Below are 19,133 nucleotides of genomic sequence, written 5' to 3' on the forward strand. Positions count from 1 at the left end.
AAACGTGTCGTTTACCAATACGAATACAGTAATCTTAAATAGCAACTGTCTCATTTTCCAACTTCCTGTTGCTTTCGTGGAAGTGCAGAGGAATAAACGGCGTCGGCGAAGCGAGTAACATGTCAACATCTCCTTTACAACTTAAGTTAACCTGCATTGGGATGCAGTTGATGCTAGTATTGCTTAGAACGAGTAATGGGAACTCCAGCAGAAGTATTATACAACACATAATCCATTTTCCTTACATGATGTATTTATGCAAACTTGTGTTAATTCCATTTTAGTTTCTCAACCCACATTCTCCCTAGCTGCACGCCCCGTATCATGCAAGTCCAAAAAACAAGGTCCAATCTCCTGGAGTCAAACTACCGTTGCGGATTGCATGGCAAAACGCTTCACTTTCAGCGCCGTTTCGCAGCCAGCCGAAATGGACGACATGCATGCATTATTTTATTAGCCCCTGCTGCAATAAAACTGCATGGTTCGAAAGTTCCCTGGACGTACAATTTGGCGGTCTGGTTTTCTTCCTTGTATGCTTGCCTTCACTACCGAAAACCTATCGCGCCGTCTTAAGAATGTAGAGTAAGGTGGGGCAAAAGTTCGACCTTAGTGGTATAATCAAAGTTTCCAGGAATACAATAACAGTTAAAACAAAACAAATACCATACAGTGAATCTTCAACATATTGGCTATAATTTTGCTGAACAAACTTGTATCAAAATATTATACCCATTTTTAGTTATAACAGTTTCAAAATTGATTGTCTTATTCGAACTTTTGCCCCACCGGTGGGGCAAGAGTTCGAATCTAGTGTGGGGCAAAAGTTCGCTGGCTAAAACACAAAATTTCGATCTTTTTATGAGAGGCATACTTTACACCAGCCGTAAACTTAAGTTTGCCGAAAAATACACACTAAATTTTCATCAAAAAATTGCCCAATACCGGGTTAATTGTAATATATTCAATAATAGCAGTTTTTCGCAAAACAAAGTGGAAATGTAAAATTTTGGTGACAATTTTCACACGATCAGACAAATTTAACTAAATTTGAAGGTAATATGTGGATTTTAGGCAATTTGCAAATTTTTCCGTGATTTTATACATGGGTCGAACTTTTGCCCCGCTGATTCGAACTTTTGCCCCACTATGGGCCAAAAATTGTTTTCAAGCAATTATGCAAAAACTAGTACACCTCAAAGCAACCTTATGATAGGCCTAGAAACGCCCGTACATAAAATATTGGAAAAGATTTTATCTTCAATTGGTTCCATGCAACGAAAGTTTGACCAAAAATTACAATATTCACGTCGAAAAACAACAAATCGCCATAACTTTTCCAAATCTCAATCGATTTTTATGATATTTGGAGTGAAAGTCTCTTACTTGAATAGCATTCGAACCACCATGAAATTTATAAGATTTGTTTTGAATTGAGCTAGAAAAGAAACTCTTACCCCACTCGAACTTTTGCCCCACTTTACTCTAAGTAGTGGCATTTCTTGGCGGTTTGGATGCATTCGCGTGAGATTAATTGCATAAAAATGAACGAAATTATTTGCATTGCCCTGAAGAGCAGCAGGGTACAATTCGGCGATGACGCGACGCATCATTTTTCGTCGTCGGTTGAAATCGTTTGTTTTCAGTGCTGCGGTTTTAAGTTTTAGTGGCAATCGGCGCAATTACAAATTTATTGGTACCCCTCGAATTTACCTATATACGGTTGTAAGCTGCGTGGTGAATGGATGTGGTACGTTCCAGTTGTACCTTAGGGTGCGGCTTATTATTCGAACGTTCTAGAAACTTAAAGTTCGTGAGCTCTTCTCATTTTAAGACATTTTAGGGCATTTTGAACCGACTTCTCAGTTTAGTGTTCTTATGAGCACTTCCACAGCTATTAACTGAGAGCTTTCTTTGCCAAAGTTGCCATTTTCGCATTCGTATATCGTGTGGCAGGGAAGTCAAGGAAATTTCCATTACGAAAAGAATCTGGACCGACCTGAAATCGAACCCAGACATCTTCAGCATGGCTTTGCTTAGTAGCCGTGGACTCTAACCACTCCACTAAGGAAGGCCCCTTAAGCTATTTAAGCTGTTTTGAGCTATTTAAAGCAATTTTAGGCCATTTCAAAATCGAGTCTAGAAAACGACACTGAAGACGGCCTTATAGTTGAGGTTGAAATACGCGTATTTGTCAAAGAATACAAACACTAATGGAATTAAATGGTTTAGAACTTAATTCGGTTTTCCATTCATTCATAGGAATTCCATTTATTCAGTCTGCCGCATACATCATAGGTATTCCACTAAACAGCACGAAGATCTATTATAATTTTAATCTATTTTCAGGTATTTTTGGCATTTCAAGTCATTTTAGCCGTTTTAAACAGTTCTAAACCATTTAAAGCCATGTTTAACCACTAGGCCGTTATAAACGATTTTAAGTCATTTTCAACCATTTTAGGACATTTTTAGCCGTTTAAAGCCATTATAGCCGTTTTAAGCTCTTTTTTAGCTGTTTCAAACTATTTTTTTGCAATTTCAATGCCATTCTAGGCCCTTTTGAGTGGTTCTAGCCCATTTGTTTTAGCAGTTTTGTAATCGGTTTAGGCCGTTTTAAGCCATATCAAACCATTTAAAGCCCTCTCGGCCAGTGGATTACAATAGAATTGGAACGGATTTCGTTCCTCAGTTAGCGCGTTTTTGGCTGGTTAGTAGTTAAAATTACAAAAAATAAAACACAATTTCCTCTACATTAAACATAATTGAAACAAAATATGTTATAATTTAAACAAAAATGTTACTTATTATGTTTTAAATCAAACAGCAGTATCATTTTGTTATTTTCCATCACTGAATTATAACAAAATTTGCTATAAGCAATTGCTCTCATAGTTTTTATAACAAGTTATGTTTTTAATTGAAACAAATTAGAAACAGCCTTTGTTATTATGACTTTATGTTATAATTTCCTCCATCGACTCAAAATGCTTCTAACAAAAATTAAACAAATTTTGAAATAATTGTGTTACAACTTTGTTGTAATCCACTGGTCGGGATTTTTGAAATTTTTATGCCGTTCTAAGCCGTCTCTTGCCGTTTCAAGACAGTTTTGGCAATTTTAGGCCGTTTCAAACCACAACAAGCCGTTGTAAGCCATTTTAAGCCATATTGAGCCATTTAAGGTGAAGATGAATCGAAGCCAAACCTCAAATTTTCAAGAGCACAAATCAGGAGAACCAAACATCCGTTTGAACTGATAACTTAATCGATTGGTCACCACCAGCGAGTTAATAATCGATTAAGTTTTCAGCTTAAATGGATATTTGGTTCTCCAGAGCCGTCCTCTATAAAATTTGAGGTTTGGCTTCACCTTAAAGTCGTTCCAAACAATTCAATATCAAGAAATAATAAGCCGGCCTAAAATTGCTTAAAATGGTCTAAAATTGCTTGAAATTGCCATTTTGGGTCATTTTATATGCTTATAAGCCGGTTTTAATGAATTTTGAAGCCATTCAAAGCCGTTTTAAACCACTCATAGCCATTTAGAGCAATGTTAAAACAGCTTTGAACCATTTTTAGGACATTGAAAGTCATTTTAAGCCGTTTTATGCCGTTTTCCAATGCATTTTAAGCCGCTCTAAGCCATTTCAAGCCATTTTATGTCACCTTACGCAATTTTCAACCATTTTAAGCCGTTATAAACCGTTCGAGACCGTTTCACACCATGTTTAGCCATTTGAAGTGATTTTTGAATCCATTTTCAGGTATTTTAGCCATTTCAAGCCATTTTTGGCCTTAATAAGGCGTTTTAAACTATTTTAAGACACTTTACCCTAGCAACCAAAAGTTCTTATAAAAGAGCATTTATAAGAACTTTTGGTTGCCAGGGTAAAGTGTCTTAAAATGGCTTAAAACGCCTTATTACGGCCAAAAATGGCTTGAAATGGCTAAAATACCTGAAAATGGATTCAAAAATTACTTCAAATGGCTTAACATGACTCAAGCAGCTCACTTTTTAAGTAACTAATCGAACTCTAGTTCACATAAAGTTCATTAAAGTTACTTAAATAGAATGATATTTACCATTAAGTAGGGAAAAAGTTTGATTCTAACTTGTTCTGAACATTCCAGTTGTTGATATGCACATAAGTTACTTTTTCGATAATTAACAGGGTGTCCAATACCTGGATAAACCTGACAAACCTGGAATTATCCGGGAATTTTACTGAACCTGAAAAAAACCTAGAATTCTCTGGTAATTTCGATAACAATCAGGCAATTTTTTTGAGGCTGTATTTCATGGTGGAATATGTTTAGGGCAAAAAATTTCCGCGTTCAAACCCCCCAAAAAAATTCGGCTGCGGCGTTACCAAAACAATTCTTTAACTGTTCAGTAAGGATCTTTCCGGATATGAAATATTATAGACTTCCTAAGATATGATTGAATTTTATGAGTAATATTTGATCAGTGGAAAGTGGATTCACATATCTTCATGATCGATATTTAAAACTATTCGAAATATGAAAAAAAAAAAACAGGAAAACTGATATTGGGAAAGTAATCTGGAATTGAAACAAATTTTAATTTAAAATGCCAATACAATCAATTTATAGATTTCATGGCAGGTTGGTATCTAGAGACTTGGTCTTTATTTAAATGCAAGTCTCTTTTTGTAAGAAAGGTCTCTCAAATCTTTAAATGATCTTTAAAGCCTCTTTTCCCTTATCTTGATTAAACTGAATTCTGACGCAAAATTATTCTGGCCCAAGAGAAACCTTCAGAGACTGTTACGGAACTGTTTTTTTAAATCTCAGATTTTTCGATTAAATTATCCTAGTGGTTTCTCGATGGATTTCATCTGGAATACTTTCAGGAACTCCTTCAGGAATCTCTCCAGAAATTCTTTTAGAGATTCCTCTACCAATTCTCTCAGGTATTCTTCCATAGATTTTTCGAAGAATATGAGATTGAGAATTGAAAAACTTCTCCAGAATTTGCTCCAGGAAATTCTCGAGCACTTCAATGTTACTATTTTCAGAAATTTGCTCAGGAATTACTTTGAATTTTTTTGCGAAAACTGTCTAAAGACTTCCCGACCAGACGGAAGAAACAAGATTATAACAAAAAGTGTTCCCCTGATATGATTTTTTTTATATCACCAGCTGTTATAAAACATGTACCGGTAGTAACTCTAACAAAATTTGCACCAAATTAAACTAAAATATAACAAACCCTATTGCAATTTTATCAAAATTATTATAGAATGTGTTGCAAGGATGTTACAAAATAACAAAATTATTGCAAACTATGTTACTGTTTATGACATCGGATGTTATTTGAAACCAACTTATAAATGCGATGTCAAAAATATAGCAAATGTTGTTATAAATGTGTTACTAAAATTATAACAAGTTGAGAACAAAGCCTTCTTGATAGCAGAATTTTATCAACTTCTGTTATTTATAACTGCTGCTGATAGGAATGTGTTATAATCTTGTTATGTGGTTCTGGTCGGGTTCCTCTAGATATTATTCCACTAATCCTTCAACCGAATTTTCCAGTTGTTACTCTAGGAGATCTCCCAAAGATTTTTACAGAGGGTTTGAAAAAAAAAATGGTCAGGGATTTTTCTCTCAACTAACCTGACAATAATTTTTCAGTCATTTCATCCACGGTTACTCCGAAAATTTCTCAAAAAAAAAAATAACCGTTCAAGAAAAACCTTTAAGAACTTTTCAAAGAATTCATCAACGACCCTTCAACGACGACGTTTCATCATTGTGTTCCTCCTTACACAAGTGTCATTGGAGGTTACTTTAAGATTTGCTTTAGAAAAACCTCTCGAATATTTCTGAACATTCTCTCAAATATCTGAAAAATTTCATTTGCATTTCCATGGAGAAATGCCTTGAAATATTCCTGAAAGAATACTTGGACAAATCTTTAAAGACTTCCTTGAGAAATCTTAAAGAATTACTGTAGGAATTTCTAAAGAAATCATCGAGTAATTCCTAGAGATATCTTTTGAGAAATTCCTGGTTAAAATCTTAAAGACATCTTTGGAGAAACTTCTGGTTGAAAAACGGATCTCTTAGAGTATGTCCTAGGTTAATCGATGAAAGAATCACCGAATAAAATCCTGGAAAGCATAGGGCTTTCTTCAAAAGTAGCTAAATGAATCTTTAAAGAAATTCCAGATGATACCTGAGTTAATTTCTGTGGATATATTTGGCAAAAACTAGGTTGTGTTTTTGAGATATTCTAAACTAAATTCTTTGATGATTTTCTTAGGAATATTTTTGAAATTCTACTAGAAGTAAACTTTTGAGTTCACTGTTTAGGTAAAATTCGAACTTTTGGCTGCTTGGGAAACTACTTTATGCTATGATCAGGAATTTTAGCCATTTTAGGCCATTTTGAACCATTAAATTAAAACCTCCTATTTTTAAGACGGCTTAAAGGTAATTTTTTAGTAATGTTAAAACCGTTCCAAGTCATTTTTAAAAAGTTTCAGGTCATTTTAAGCCTTTTCAAGTCATTTTAAGCCACTTTATGTCATTTTAGGCCATATTGGGGTATTTTAGACATTGCAAATCATGTTTTTATCTATGTTAAAATCTATGTCATTTTAGAACGTTTCACGCCATTTTAGACTATTTCAAGCAAATTTAAGACTTGTTTTTAATTATGAATCGTGGTTTACGGCTAACCAGCCGAGTGGAAGTTTAACAACTACCGAAAAGCTAAACATTACATATAATTTGCAATTGGATTAAATGGACAAATTGATGTGAAGATTTGCGAAAAAGGTACACGTCTTCTCAGTGAGAATCGAACTCACGACTCCCTGATCTCTAGTTTGGGCGCGTTACCCTTACGCCATTCCATACCTAAAAAATAATGCGCTCTCGGGCTAGGCATTGGATATATATAGAAAGCGTTGTGTATGGATGGACATCTAATTCTTCCGAAAAAGGTGCACTTTGCGAAAAAAGACCACGTGATTATTGAGCTGAAATCGATTTCAGGTTATCTTCTGCGTTCATGAATCCTCTCATGGCGTAAGGGCAACGCGCCCTAACTAGAGATCAGGGAGTCGTGAGTTCGATTCTCACTGAGAAGACGTGTAACTTTTTCGCAAATCTTCACTTCAATTTGTCCATTTAATCCAATTGAAAATTATATGTAATGTTTAGCTTTTCGGTAGTTGTTAAATTTAAGACGTTTCAAGCTATTTGAAGCCACTTGTAGTCAATTTAAGCCATTCTAAGCCCCTTTAATCCATTCTCAGGTATTTTAAACATTTCAAATCATTTTGAGTCGTTTTAAGCCGTTATTAACCGTTTTAAACCATTTGAAGCCATTTCATGCCGTTTCAAACCATTCTGAGATATTTTAAGCCATATTGTGCTATTTTAAGAAGCGGTTCCTTCACATCCGCTTAGGCCTTAAACCCACTAACTATATGGGTAAACGAAGTTTACGGCGTAAGCGAAAGTGAGGAAACTGGCCCTCTGAGTAATTTTTAAGCCGTTTTAAGTTGATTATAAACTTTGAATTTACAAATGCACAAGACTGGAGAATCTGACAACAGCTCGCATTGAAAATCAATCAAATTACTTGCTTGCTGGTGGTGACCAATGGGATAAATTTTCAACGCGGAGCGTTGTTTGGTTCTCCAGTCTTGTGCTATTGAAAATTTGAAGTGTGGCTTCGTTCTATAATCACCTTAAGCCATTTTCAGGGATTTTAGCTATTTAAAGCCATTTTAAGTAGTTTTAAGTTATTTTTAGGCATTAAAGCCATTTTTGGCTATTTTAGACCGTTTTTAAGCATTTTCTGCCGGTTCACGCCATTTTAAGCCATTTAAAGTCAATATCATGTCTTAAGGTAATTTTTCAATTAAAAAATGTAAACAAATCATAAAGTTTATTTTTTCGTTGATTTGTTTAATATGTTAACAATCTGCTTTTTTTTTAATTTAGAACGTGATTTTTATCTGTCGCTTTCCGATCAGATATCCAATATTTAGTATTTAAAAGGGTTGTGCTACTTTTACCCAAATGTCGTTTCCCCGAATGTTACTTCCCCGAATACCCCGTTTTTCCGAAGAACATCTTTCCAAGAAATGTTCTTGGCACTCATTATTGGCAAAACTTAATACATTTCAAGGTGGGGAACAAACTTGAGTCTGATATGCACCCTTTATAGAGGCATTGGCGATTATTTCGACTTTTACCATCCTCAGAATTTTTGGCAATAGTGTTTAGTCGAAAAAGGCCAAATAGCTCCTTATTTTTGATTGATTGTCGTTCTATTCAACACTGGAGGCTAAATTTCAACTATTTTGAGCTGCCGCACTTTTCAGGAAAATGGGGGTTTCTGGTAAAAGGGTCATTCGGATAACTGCCGTTCGGAGAAATTACATTCGGGGAAATGTAGCTCAATCAATGAAAAGATATTCGAACGTTTTGTAGGTTTCACCGCGACAATATGTAGATAATATCAAAATTAGTTCTATGAAATGAAACATACTACATCCATCGGTAGAATGGCGCGAATGAACAGGGTCATGTTAGAACAAACTCTAAGAGCAACAAGTAGCTTCAGACAGAAAAAGCCATGATGCTCTTATTTGTAAAATTAATTAACTCATTACGCGTGGTAAAGATGGACAAATTATGGGTGAAATTATAAAAAAAACCACGTGCTAGGCAGGGGTTTGAACCCAGGACTCTTGTATGCTAGGTGAGCGCTTTACCAACTAAGCTACCGAGCCGCTTGGTGACCCAATAACTGAGTTGGTTTCAAGTTTAGAATTCAAATCCCCACAGACCACGCAGACCCCTTTCATAACCCATATCCATCCATCTCATGTTACAACACACGCGTGCAGAGTGAGTGCGATTTGTTTAGTGTTGAAACTGTTTGCTTATCGTACCTACATCGCTTCCACAACAACTGTATTGTGGAAGAGTAAAGATGTGGGAAGGCTATCAACGCTCTTATTTGTGTTAGTTGCATATCCTTTTGGTTTGTCGACTTTTTGTTTTTTTATTCCTTGTCTACTATCGAATCAAAATTTCATATTCATTTGTTAGTCAATATTGTTAAATATTGTTTTGATTTTATAATATCTCAACAAGATATTATACCAGGTTAAAGGATGAAAATGCATTATTGATCGATAGCATTCAATTTGCATGCAAGCTTACCAGTTTGTATTTATGTGGATTTATGTGCTTGGTTTACTACATAAACGAGTTTTTAGGTCCTAAATAATACGTGTCCATGAAATTTATAATGCTTTCATGATTAAAAAGGTCTTTTTAATTATTTTGGAAAGTATTGTATCTGACCAGACAAACTTTTCCTACATTTTAATTTGAAGAGAATGCTGCCATAAAATGAAAAATTTGTCAAAAATAACAAACTGATGTAAACTACATTCAAGGTCATATTAAGAATACGGAGAATTCAAGTCGCTTGCGCCAGTATTAGTCTTAATGTTTTTGGTTCAAAATTATTGCTCAAATTTTTTGATGTGATTTGAACTTAGAACAGCACCAGAACTATTGCTTTTGAAAACTTTCAGAAAATAAACTGCACCCTAATGTACCTTCCCTCGCTCGCGTCAACTTGAGAGTGGTTGGTAATTATTAATTTATGTATTCCGATCGTTTTTTTATATCGCTCTGAGGTACTGCATTTAAGTATGTGCCGGTAAATGTGATTGGATCGCTCGTGTGAGGGGTTACGTCAGTACAGCATCGAAGACTCCGCCGCCGCCAGCAGCTGTCTTCTATGGCGGCGAAGAATGTTCCAAGTTCCAATGTTCCAAGATGTGGGGGAGCCTATCCGGAGAATAGCAGCAGTAGAGCAGGGCATGCGCGGACGACTATTCTAAGAATGTGTCATTGGAACGCACCTTAAATCGAAGCTGCAAGATCGTGCAAGTGGAAAAATGAGGACTTGCCGTGCGCTGTTTGGGATGGAGTCGCGTATGGCAATATGTGCGACACGGTGCTCGATCAGATGAAAAACGCAAACATATAACAATTACTTGTCAGAATGAGCTATAACACCTTGAATTGTGTTTTTGCTTTCTTTTATATGGATAACTCTCATGACCTGATGAAGACCATATCATGTTATCAAAACAGAATTAACTGCTTATACGCTTTTTATTCTATTTTTTTGTAATAAATTATAATATATTGCAGGTAATAAAAATTAAAATATCTTCTTTTTTTTTCTTTCTGCCATTTTGCCCCAACTGGAAAAGAACCTTCTTCTCATCTAAGTGCTCTTATGAGCACTTCCACAGTTATTAACTGAGAACTTTTATTACCCAACTAGTGGTCCCGGCAAACTTCGTCTTGCCATCAAGTAGGCTGTTGAAAAACGCTAAGATTCGTCCCATACAAAATGACAGATCCGTGCACTCTCGTTTTTTAAACTTTCCCGGTGAATATCCTGGGATTTTAATACACACGAACACGTCGGAATCCTTGACGAACAAAACGGAGAAAGAATCATACAAATGCGTTGACCCGTTCGTGAGCCATTTCGTGACATACAAACACCACTCCATTTTTATTTATATAGATGTATGTATCGTGTGGCAGATACGGAGATACTCTATGCCCTAGAAAGTCAAGAACATTTCCTCGACATGCGGGATTCGAACCCACCACCATCGGCTTGGTCTCGCTGAATAGCCACGCGTTTGCCGCTACGGATATCCAGGCTCCTAATTTAAATTTATAAGCTTGATATTTTCCTTTCAATCCCACTTTATGAAAAGCATACTACGATATGCTGGTATTAAATTTTATTACCATTATATGACATTCGTTTGTCATGATTTCCAGCTCGGGTAGAAGGCCGTGACGGAATGACTGACTAGAGGTGAGAAGAGCGAGAAAACAATTGAATTGTCGCAATTAATTTGATGCCGATGTCGATACCGTGGGATGATAATTGATTCCCGGCGTTTGGGTTGGTTTCTGATTGACAGTGTGTAGGTTTGGTGCTCCAAGTTAACTTTAGTCTTAGGAACTGTTTCTTCCATTCAGAATTTCTATAATTTCCGATAGCATTCACGCTTTCGAAAAAAAATGATAGAAATGATTAATCATGAGATTTTGGAGTCATACAAGTGGACTATAGCTTTTATTTTCGTTTATCTTTAATAAATTATCGTTATATAAAATGACATTCATGCTAATTAAAATAATGAATAAAATATCTCTTAAATCCATTTTCAATTCTAAAAAAGATATATAAAAAAAGTTGATATAAGATATTATCGCTTTCGTGCTGATATATTTATCACCTTCTGTGCAGTAAACCATGCGTTCTCTTATTCTTCCATCGCAAACATAAATTGCAATCACATGTTTTCCAGATACGGTCTTACAATACATACAAATGTAATGATCTCACCCGTGTTAAGAGCTGCTTAAATTTCATAAACAATGTTTTTAACACCCGTCTTTAATTTTTTTTTTCTTTCAGACAAAGACCTATGCGTGGCGTCATCTCAGAAAAAGGTAAGTTCGCAGCGTTAATTAAGAATTCGTGTTTGTCGCCGAAAACTGAACTTCAAACGACGCCCGAAACACAAATATGTATTATTATTAAAATAAAATGTGAAAATTGGTGCAAGACTCAGGGCAGATAACTGCAATGTCATGTTATTTAGTTGTTATGTGTAAGTTTTTGAACGCCATTTCTCAACTAGCTGATAATAATATTTGTTTTAAGTTTTATTTTTTTTCCATTAAAACAAAACAAGTTTATAAATTTTAAAATCGAGCGTTTTTTTTAGTTCTTTGGCAGATTCTTGGATAAATACACTACAAATTTCACAAGAAATTTTTAGACTGGATAAATAAACCAAGGGGTATGAGTGAATCTTACACAGAAAAAAAAAATGTTTTTTGGACTTAATCCAACGAAAAACACCTTATTGCCGTAAATATTTTTTGTGAATCTTCAAAATTTTGTATAATCATAATTTTTTTTATATAAAGCACAATTTATAATAAACCCTTATCATTAGCGCATCCAGAATTTGGTTCAAGGGGGGGTTTTGCAAATTTCAAAATACTTTTTGAGAAGATATTATTGATAAAAAAACGAGCTTAAGTATGTTTTGTGTTTTGCATAGAATGAATCAAGAAAGATAACAATACATTTTAGGGATGCCATTCAACCGCTCTTCTTTTGTGTTGTACTTTAAATAAGTTCAAAAGGTATGACCCCCCCCCCCCTTCCCTCATGGACAAATTGCTCTATCGCAGTAGCAAATGCATTACTTTTAAGTTTTTTTTTGTAAAGGAAGGTGTTGTTTATTTGGTTTGTTTTTGGATTGTTTAGTTGGTCAAGCTTCTAAAAATGGTACACTGTAACCTCAATTTACGAACTAGATCGGGGGTGCGTAAATTGAATCAGTGCGTAAAACGAGGGAGCTCAGTTCGTAAAACGAGGTTTTGCCAATTTATCATTTCTATGTAGAAGAATGTCTCACAATACTGGACCCTAGAAGATTGTTAAATTTTTAAGAAGCGTTAGTTTTGTCAGATTCAAGTTTTGGTAATTAAGTGAGTACAACATGTGTTCTAGTTCATCCAATAACTTCCTGGAATATATACCTGCAATGTACTGGCATATTTAGCGATCTTTTGATGTTTTTTTTTGATATGACACAGGCCCTTATCTGTTCATAGTAGTAAAATGAGTATTTTTATAATTTGTGCCGATGTCCTAGGTCCTCCAAGGACTCCATTGAATATACGTCCTAGGTTCTCCAAGGACTCCATTGAATATAGACCTTGGGATCTACGACCGTAATAAGAGATTAGCGGTTACTTTTCAATTACTCCACAGGCCCCTAACCATTCATGTGAGTAAACGGTGTATTGTAATAATTTGTGTGGATGTCCTAGGTCCTCCAAGGACTCCATTGAATACATGCCTTGAGATCTAAGACCATAATAAGATATTAGAGGTTACTTTTCAATTACTCCACAGGCCCCTAAACACTCATGTGAGTAAACGGTGTATTGTAATAATTTGTGCGGATGTCCTAGGTCCTCCAAGGACTCCATTGAATACATGCCTAGGGATCTACGACCGTAATAAGAGATAAGAGGTTACTTTTCAATTACTCCACAGGCCCCTAACCATTCATGTGAGTAAACGGTGTATTGTAATAATTTGTGTGGATGTCCTAGGTCCTCCAAGGACTCCATTGAATATGGGCCTTGGGATCTACGACCGTAATAAGATATTAGAGGTTACTTTTCAATTACTCCACAGGCCCCTAACCATTCATATGAGTAAACGGTGTATTGTAATAATTTGTGCGGATGTCCTAGGTCCTCCAAGAACTCCATTGAATATAGGCCTTGGGATCTACGACCGTAATAAGAGATTAGAGGTTACTTTTCAATTACTCCACAGGCCCCTAACTATTCATGTGAGTAAACGGTGTATTGTAATAATTTGTGCGGATGTCCTAGGTCCTCCAAGGACTCCATTGAATATAGGCCTTGGGATCTACGACCGTAATAAGAGATTAGAGGGTACTTTTCAGTTACTCCACAAGCCCCTAACCATTCACGTGAGGAAACGTGAGGTCGCCATCTTGGATTCAAAAATGGCGTTGGACATCGATTTTCGTTATCCCCTCGTCGTGCCCTTTCCAAAAATACCCATATTGTATGGGTTTCCAACGATTTTCCCAAACCAGAGGTCGCCATCTTGGATTCCAAAATGGCGTCGGACATCGATTTTCGTCATCCCCTCGTCGTGCCTTTTGCAAAAATACCCATATTGTATAGGTTTCCAACGATTTTCCCAAACCAGAGGTCGCCATCTTGGATTCCAAAATGGCGTCGGACATCGATTTTCGTCATCCCCTCGTCGTGCCCGTTCCAAAAATACCCATATTGTATGGGTTTCCAACGATTTTCCCAAACCGGAGGTCAATGATTTCCCGCAGAATTGTCAAAACTCAATTTACGCACTACGTAAAAAAAGTGACTTAAATTGAGTTTACTTCGTAAAAAAAGTGACTTAAATTGGGGTAGCGTAAAAAAAGACTTCGTAAATTGAGGTTTTAGTGTATAAGATTTTTGTTTGTAAATGCTTCTAACCTTGACGTTTCAAAACAATCAGGGCCATATCGTCCCCTTGATGCTACAACTAGATAACACGGAATTTGAAATTTTTGACTTCAATATGTCAAAACATTTTTCTTAATTAGATCTGCAAAATATCCACAGGTCTTAAGCGTGTGATTCAAAATACACAAGTTAAAGATTATTTTTCAATCATAATCTCTGGATTAACCATCACCTTGTTAAACGGTCATACTTTCAAAGTTGCACATCTCAAAATTTTGATTTTCGAGTTATCTAGTTGTAGCATTAAAGGGACGATATGCCCCTCCCGTATGAAAAAGTTCCACAGTAAAAATGTGTCTAAAGAGCTAAGCTTAAAAGGGTCCATTAGCATTTCTTCCAAGTTAAATAGTAAACAACAACAAGTTCAATAGTAAAGAATGGGCTTCATTTACAATTAAGCTTATTTATCGGACGCCAAAAACCTGGTTTTAGATATTTTTGGAATATCTATTAGTTGTTTATGTTTTTCTAAGCACCAATATGCACAGCGTCTTTTTTCGCGAATATTTAAAATTTGTAATCATATTTACGTGTAAAATAAGTCTCAATCTCTCGAAAGTGAAGTGGGGCGTATTGCCCGGTTGGGACGCATTATCTCGATTATCTGGAATTTTTTCAACAATGAGAATGATTTGGAGAACAATCGCTGAGTGCAGATATTTGCAATAAAAATTATTGCTACTCGGTCGAAAGCATATCAGCATTGCAAAACTAAACTACCAGAAGAATACTAACAGAAAACTACCAGAAGAAGACCTTACAGAATTGGAAATCTAAAAAATCGAGTCCAAAGGTCAGAAATGAGATCTGCTTTCATTGTGAAGATTTTATGATCAAATAAGTGATAACATCCTAAAATTTTGAATATAACCATTAAACTTAGTTTTTTGATGACTTTGTTAATAATCTGATTGATTTACTATTGCAGTGGGACAACAATGTGTTCATATTTCTAATGGACAAATCTGAGTCACATTTTTTCAACTTTTATTGAATGACCACCCTTTTCTCATGGTTTGCAACGTAATCTTTATAAGTCATGAATTTGTATGCTCTGAAGATCGCAAAACTCGACAAAATGCTGAAGCAATCGTATGAATTTTCGTATTTCAGATGCTGCACCAAAAAAAAAAGGTTAGAACGTATCTGAAGGATTTTCAAACTGTTCACACAATGCTTTCAGTTTGATTTAAAAAAGGCTATAATTTGGTATTTGTTGTTATTAGCTTGTTAGTCGAGCACTAGACACTGAAGAAGTCTGTAAGTCGCTGACGAAATAGGCCTATCTGTCAAGATAAACAACACATATTAGAGTTTAAAAGTATTTGCTCGCTTTACAAGTGATTTTAGTATTTTATTTTTTGTTTTCCAAAAGTGAAGTGTTAAAGTTCAATTTGTAGTTTTTGTTATAGTAGTAATTACCATATATTTTGTTTTTATCAAACTTCCTAATAAGTTTTAGAATTGAAAAAACACAACTTTAAAAAATACAACTGTAATAACCACTATGATAACTGTTCATACGAATTAAACTAAGTTACTGCTTTGTAGCTGTACGACGTGTAGTGTTGAATTTCAAAAATATACTTGGCAAGGCTTATAATTTTTCGGGTCTGTGGGGGGGTAACTCAGTGGTTGCGCCACTGACCCTTATATTTTGAGTGACTTCACTGTAAAGTGAATTTAAATATTTTGACCAAACATGAACTCAGTAACTTAATAAAAATCCTGCTGGAGTGAATCAAACGTGCCAAGAATCCGACTCTCTGTGAAAAAAAGACAATTTACACCGTCTTCAGCACATAAGCTGCACAGACTGAACGATCACTAACATTAGGCAACGGACAACACGAAACACCCAGTAGCCCAGCAATGAATTTTTCGTTTGACGAAAAGTTTCCACCGACTGGAGCGGGAATCGAACCCACACCCCGTGGCACAATACGCCTAGACGACTGACGCCGCTAACCGCAAGGCCACGAAGCCCACAATATATGTGTGATATGATATGAAGATATGATCGCATGAATTGAACTTGACGGGTGAATTCACTGATTCTCTACGTACTGATAGCACTCAGATAGTGGCTTAGTAGGACAGGATCATTCCACAGAAAGTAACATAGGCTCGATTTTCAGTTAAAAATGAGTTTCAGTGCCAAAAAAATAAGATTTAGAAAGCTTGTAGATAGAGTTTTCAATCCCGGGAACATTTCCCGGGAAATGAGATTTCCCGGGATTCCCGTTTCCCGGGAAATGATTTTCTGTTTCCCGGGATTCCCGTATTTCCCGAGATATATGCATTTCCTCTATTTTAATAAAGACTTGACCATCTACATTCAAATAAAAACCATCGTACAAATTACTTTTCAAATCATTTTGATGTTTATTGGCTGTTTTCCGCAATCAAACACTTATTGAAAAATGCATATGTTTTTGACGATTTTTTTTTTTTTCAAGAAACTTCATATGCAATACAATATAAAGGAACTTTCAAGAGATTTTCTTCTTGGCATAACGTCCTCACTGGGACAGAGCCTGCTACTCAGATTATTGTTCTTATGAGCACTTCCACAGTTATTAACTGAGAGCTTTCTTTGCCAAAGTTGCCATTTTCGCATTCGTATATAGTGTGGCAGGTACGATGATACTTTATGCCCAGGGAAGTCAAGGAAAGTTCTATTACGAAAAGACACCTTCAGCATGGCTTTGCTTTGTAGCCGAGGACTCTAACCACTCGTCTAAGGAAGGCCCCTTTCAAGAGATCTATTTCATTTTCGAGCACAAAGCTCATGATAATAAATCTTCGAGCTATTTAGTGGAATACCTATAAGTAAATAAATTCAGTACTATACCATTTAATTCCATTAGTGTTTGTATCCTTTGACAGATACGTGTATTTCTACCTCAACTGTAAGGCCGTCCTCAGTGTCGTGTACTAAAAGTAGTACAGTAATAGTACACGATACTGAGGACGGCCTTGCAGTTGAGGTCGAATATACCCGTAACGCGGGTAGATCACCTTGTCGTGGTGCGTTACGGGGTAAGATCTACCATTTGAACCCTAGTCTCATCTTGTTTGTCGGGCTAGGGTAATATGTTCTGGTAATTCAAGGATTCGCAGTACAAAGTCCTTGTTACTGGCAACAGTTTCTGAAAATTAATCTATTTTACTTAGCAGATGGTTAAAGACTCGGAGTTGGTCAGTCCAGAGACTACACTTGAAGCCAGGATAACAATCATGAGTATTAACTCAACAAGGACTGTAAGTACTGGTAATTCAAGGACTCACGTGAATTCTGATTACTAAACATATTTTCTAGTTTGATTCAGTTTTGCTGCTAGCATAAAGCCCCTTTTTTCTAGTATTTTTCTGGGACTAAACTAAAAGCGAAACAAGGGTTGGACTAGAGTTCCGTTGCCTGGTCAAGTATCAGTAGTACCAATTTGGTTTCTCAGAAATTTAATCGAATATGTTTGCTAAGGGGCGCGCCTTTGCTGAGATGTAAATTACTATGAAGGGTGTAAATAGCGGGACCTTTTCATCATAGCCGATTTGTATCAATATCTGAAGAATCAAAACAAGAAATGTACAGAAATCGATGCTTCATTACCTATCAATGAAAATGGAGAAATGCGACATGCACTATACACTAAGGATACGGATAATGTCACAATAGATCTAAATACTGGTCGCAGTGGCGCATCTGAACAGAGAAAAAAGAGGTCGAAATATGCGTAGGGAGCTGGACCCTATTCTTGGCACTTTTGATTCACTTCGGCAGTGGGGATTTTTAAAAGCTACTGGGCTCATATTCGGTCACAACATGCGTCATATTGAAGTGCTTTTTATTGCAAAGTTTCTGACAATTCGGCCGATAAAACCCCCCCATGCCAAAGTGAATCATGGAAGTGCCCAAGTAGCTCTGCACCCTATCTATCAAAGGATACAAACTATAGTGGAATTAAATTCGGGTTTTCATTTACTATAAAAAATTCAAACGATTGAGTTACCAATCGATTAAGATTCCAGCTTAAACGGATGTTTGATTCTCCAGATTTGTACTCTTGAAAATTTGAGGTTTGGCTTCACTTAATCTTCACCTTAAATGTTGGCAAATATTAATTGGACTTCTTTCGATTTGTCTAGTATGACCTCCACATGAACTTTTGCTTAATTTTATAAATTTTTTTCAAGCCTAAAAAAACTAAGCCAACATATTTTTTTGAAAAACAAAATTAAATTACTCACACAGGAGAGAAATAACCGTACAAATGCAATGGTCTAAAATAGGAAATATAAATAATTAGAAAAAAAATTAAATTAGCTTATTTCTCACGTTTTTAAGAATTTCCCGGGATCCCGGGAATTCCCGGGAAATGACAATTTTATTTCCCGTTTCCCGGGAAGTCAATTCCCGGGAAAATTGAAAACTCTACTTGTAGACTACTTTTAACGGATTGATTTGGCGGTCAAAGAGGCGCTGTCTACAAATTACGTAACGTAATTACAAAAATTTCCAATTTTAGCGTTACGTAATAAATGGATGCTGCCAGATAACGTTTTTGTATGTATCCATATGTAATAACATCGCCAAGAGGTATACCACCCGTCTTCAACTTGTATACAAGTTCTGCCACCTTGCTTGCGAAGCATTTATGATATTTGACTTATGAATTGTAGGGGAAGTCTGCACGCAGAGGCCAAAGTGCATGCTATGTACTTCAGAAGATGGAAACGGCCATCAAACGGGTGGCTTCAAATGCCCTGCCTACAAGAGAGCGATAATAGGCCAATATGAATGGAGATGACTCAGATCAATCTAAACCACTGCCAAACTATGCCAAATGGCCTTATGCCAAACGACTTAATGCCAAACGGGGTACAATCGTTATGGGCAGATTCCCTATCCACGAAGTGATGGACAATTCAGGCGA

At 36.0% G+C, this 19,133-nt stretch overlaps 1 protein-coding gene across 5 annotated transcripts in view; it reads left to right on the forward strand.

Annotated features, from left to right (window-relative positions):
- The window catches only part of LOC5567743 (protein spire), a 581,954-nt gene that overhangs the window by 120,337 nt on the left and 442,484 nt on the right, over positions 1 to 19,133 (forward strand). For all 5 annotated transcript variants that reach the window (XM_021846470.1, XM_021846472.1, XM_021846473.1 and 2 more), the window contains exon 2: positions 11,522 to 11,556. In XM_021846470.1, the coding sequence (XP_021702162.1) occupies positions 11,522 to 11,556 (35 nt within the window). The remainder of the gene's footprint in view (positions 1 to 11,521; positions 11,557 to 19,133) is intronic.

Source organism: Aedes aegypti, chromosome 2 (genome assembly GCF_002204515.2).
Source record: "Aedes aegypti strain LVP_AGWG chromosome 2, AaegL5.0 Primary Assembly, whole genome shotgun sequence".
Lineage (NCBI taxonomy): Eukaryota > Metazoa > Arthropoda > Insecta > Diptera > Culicidae > Aedes > Aedes aegypti.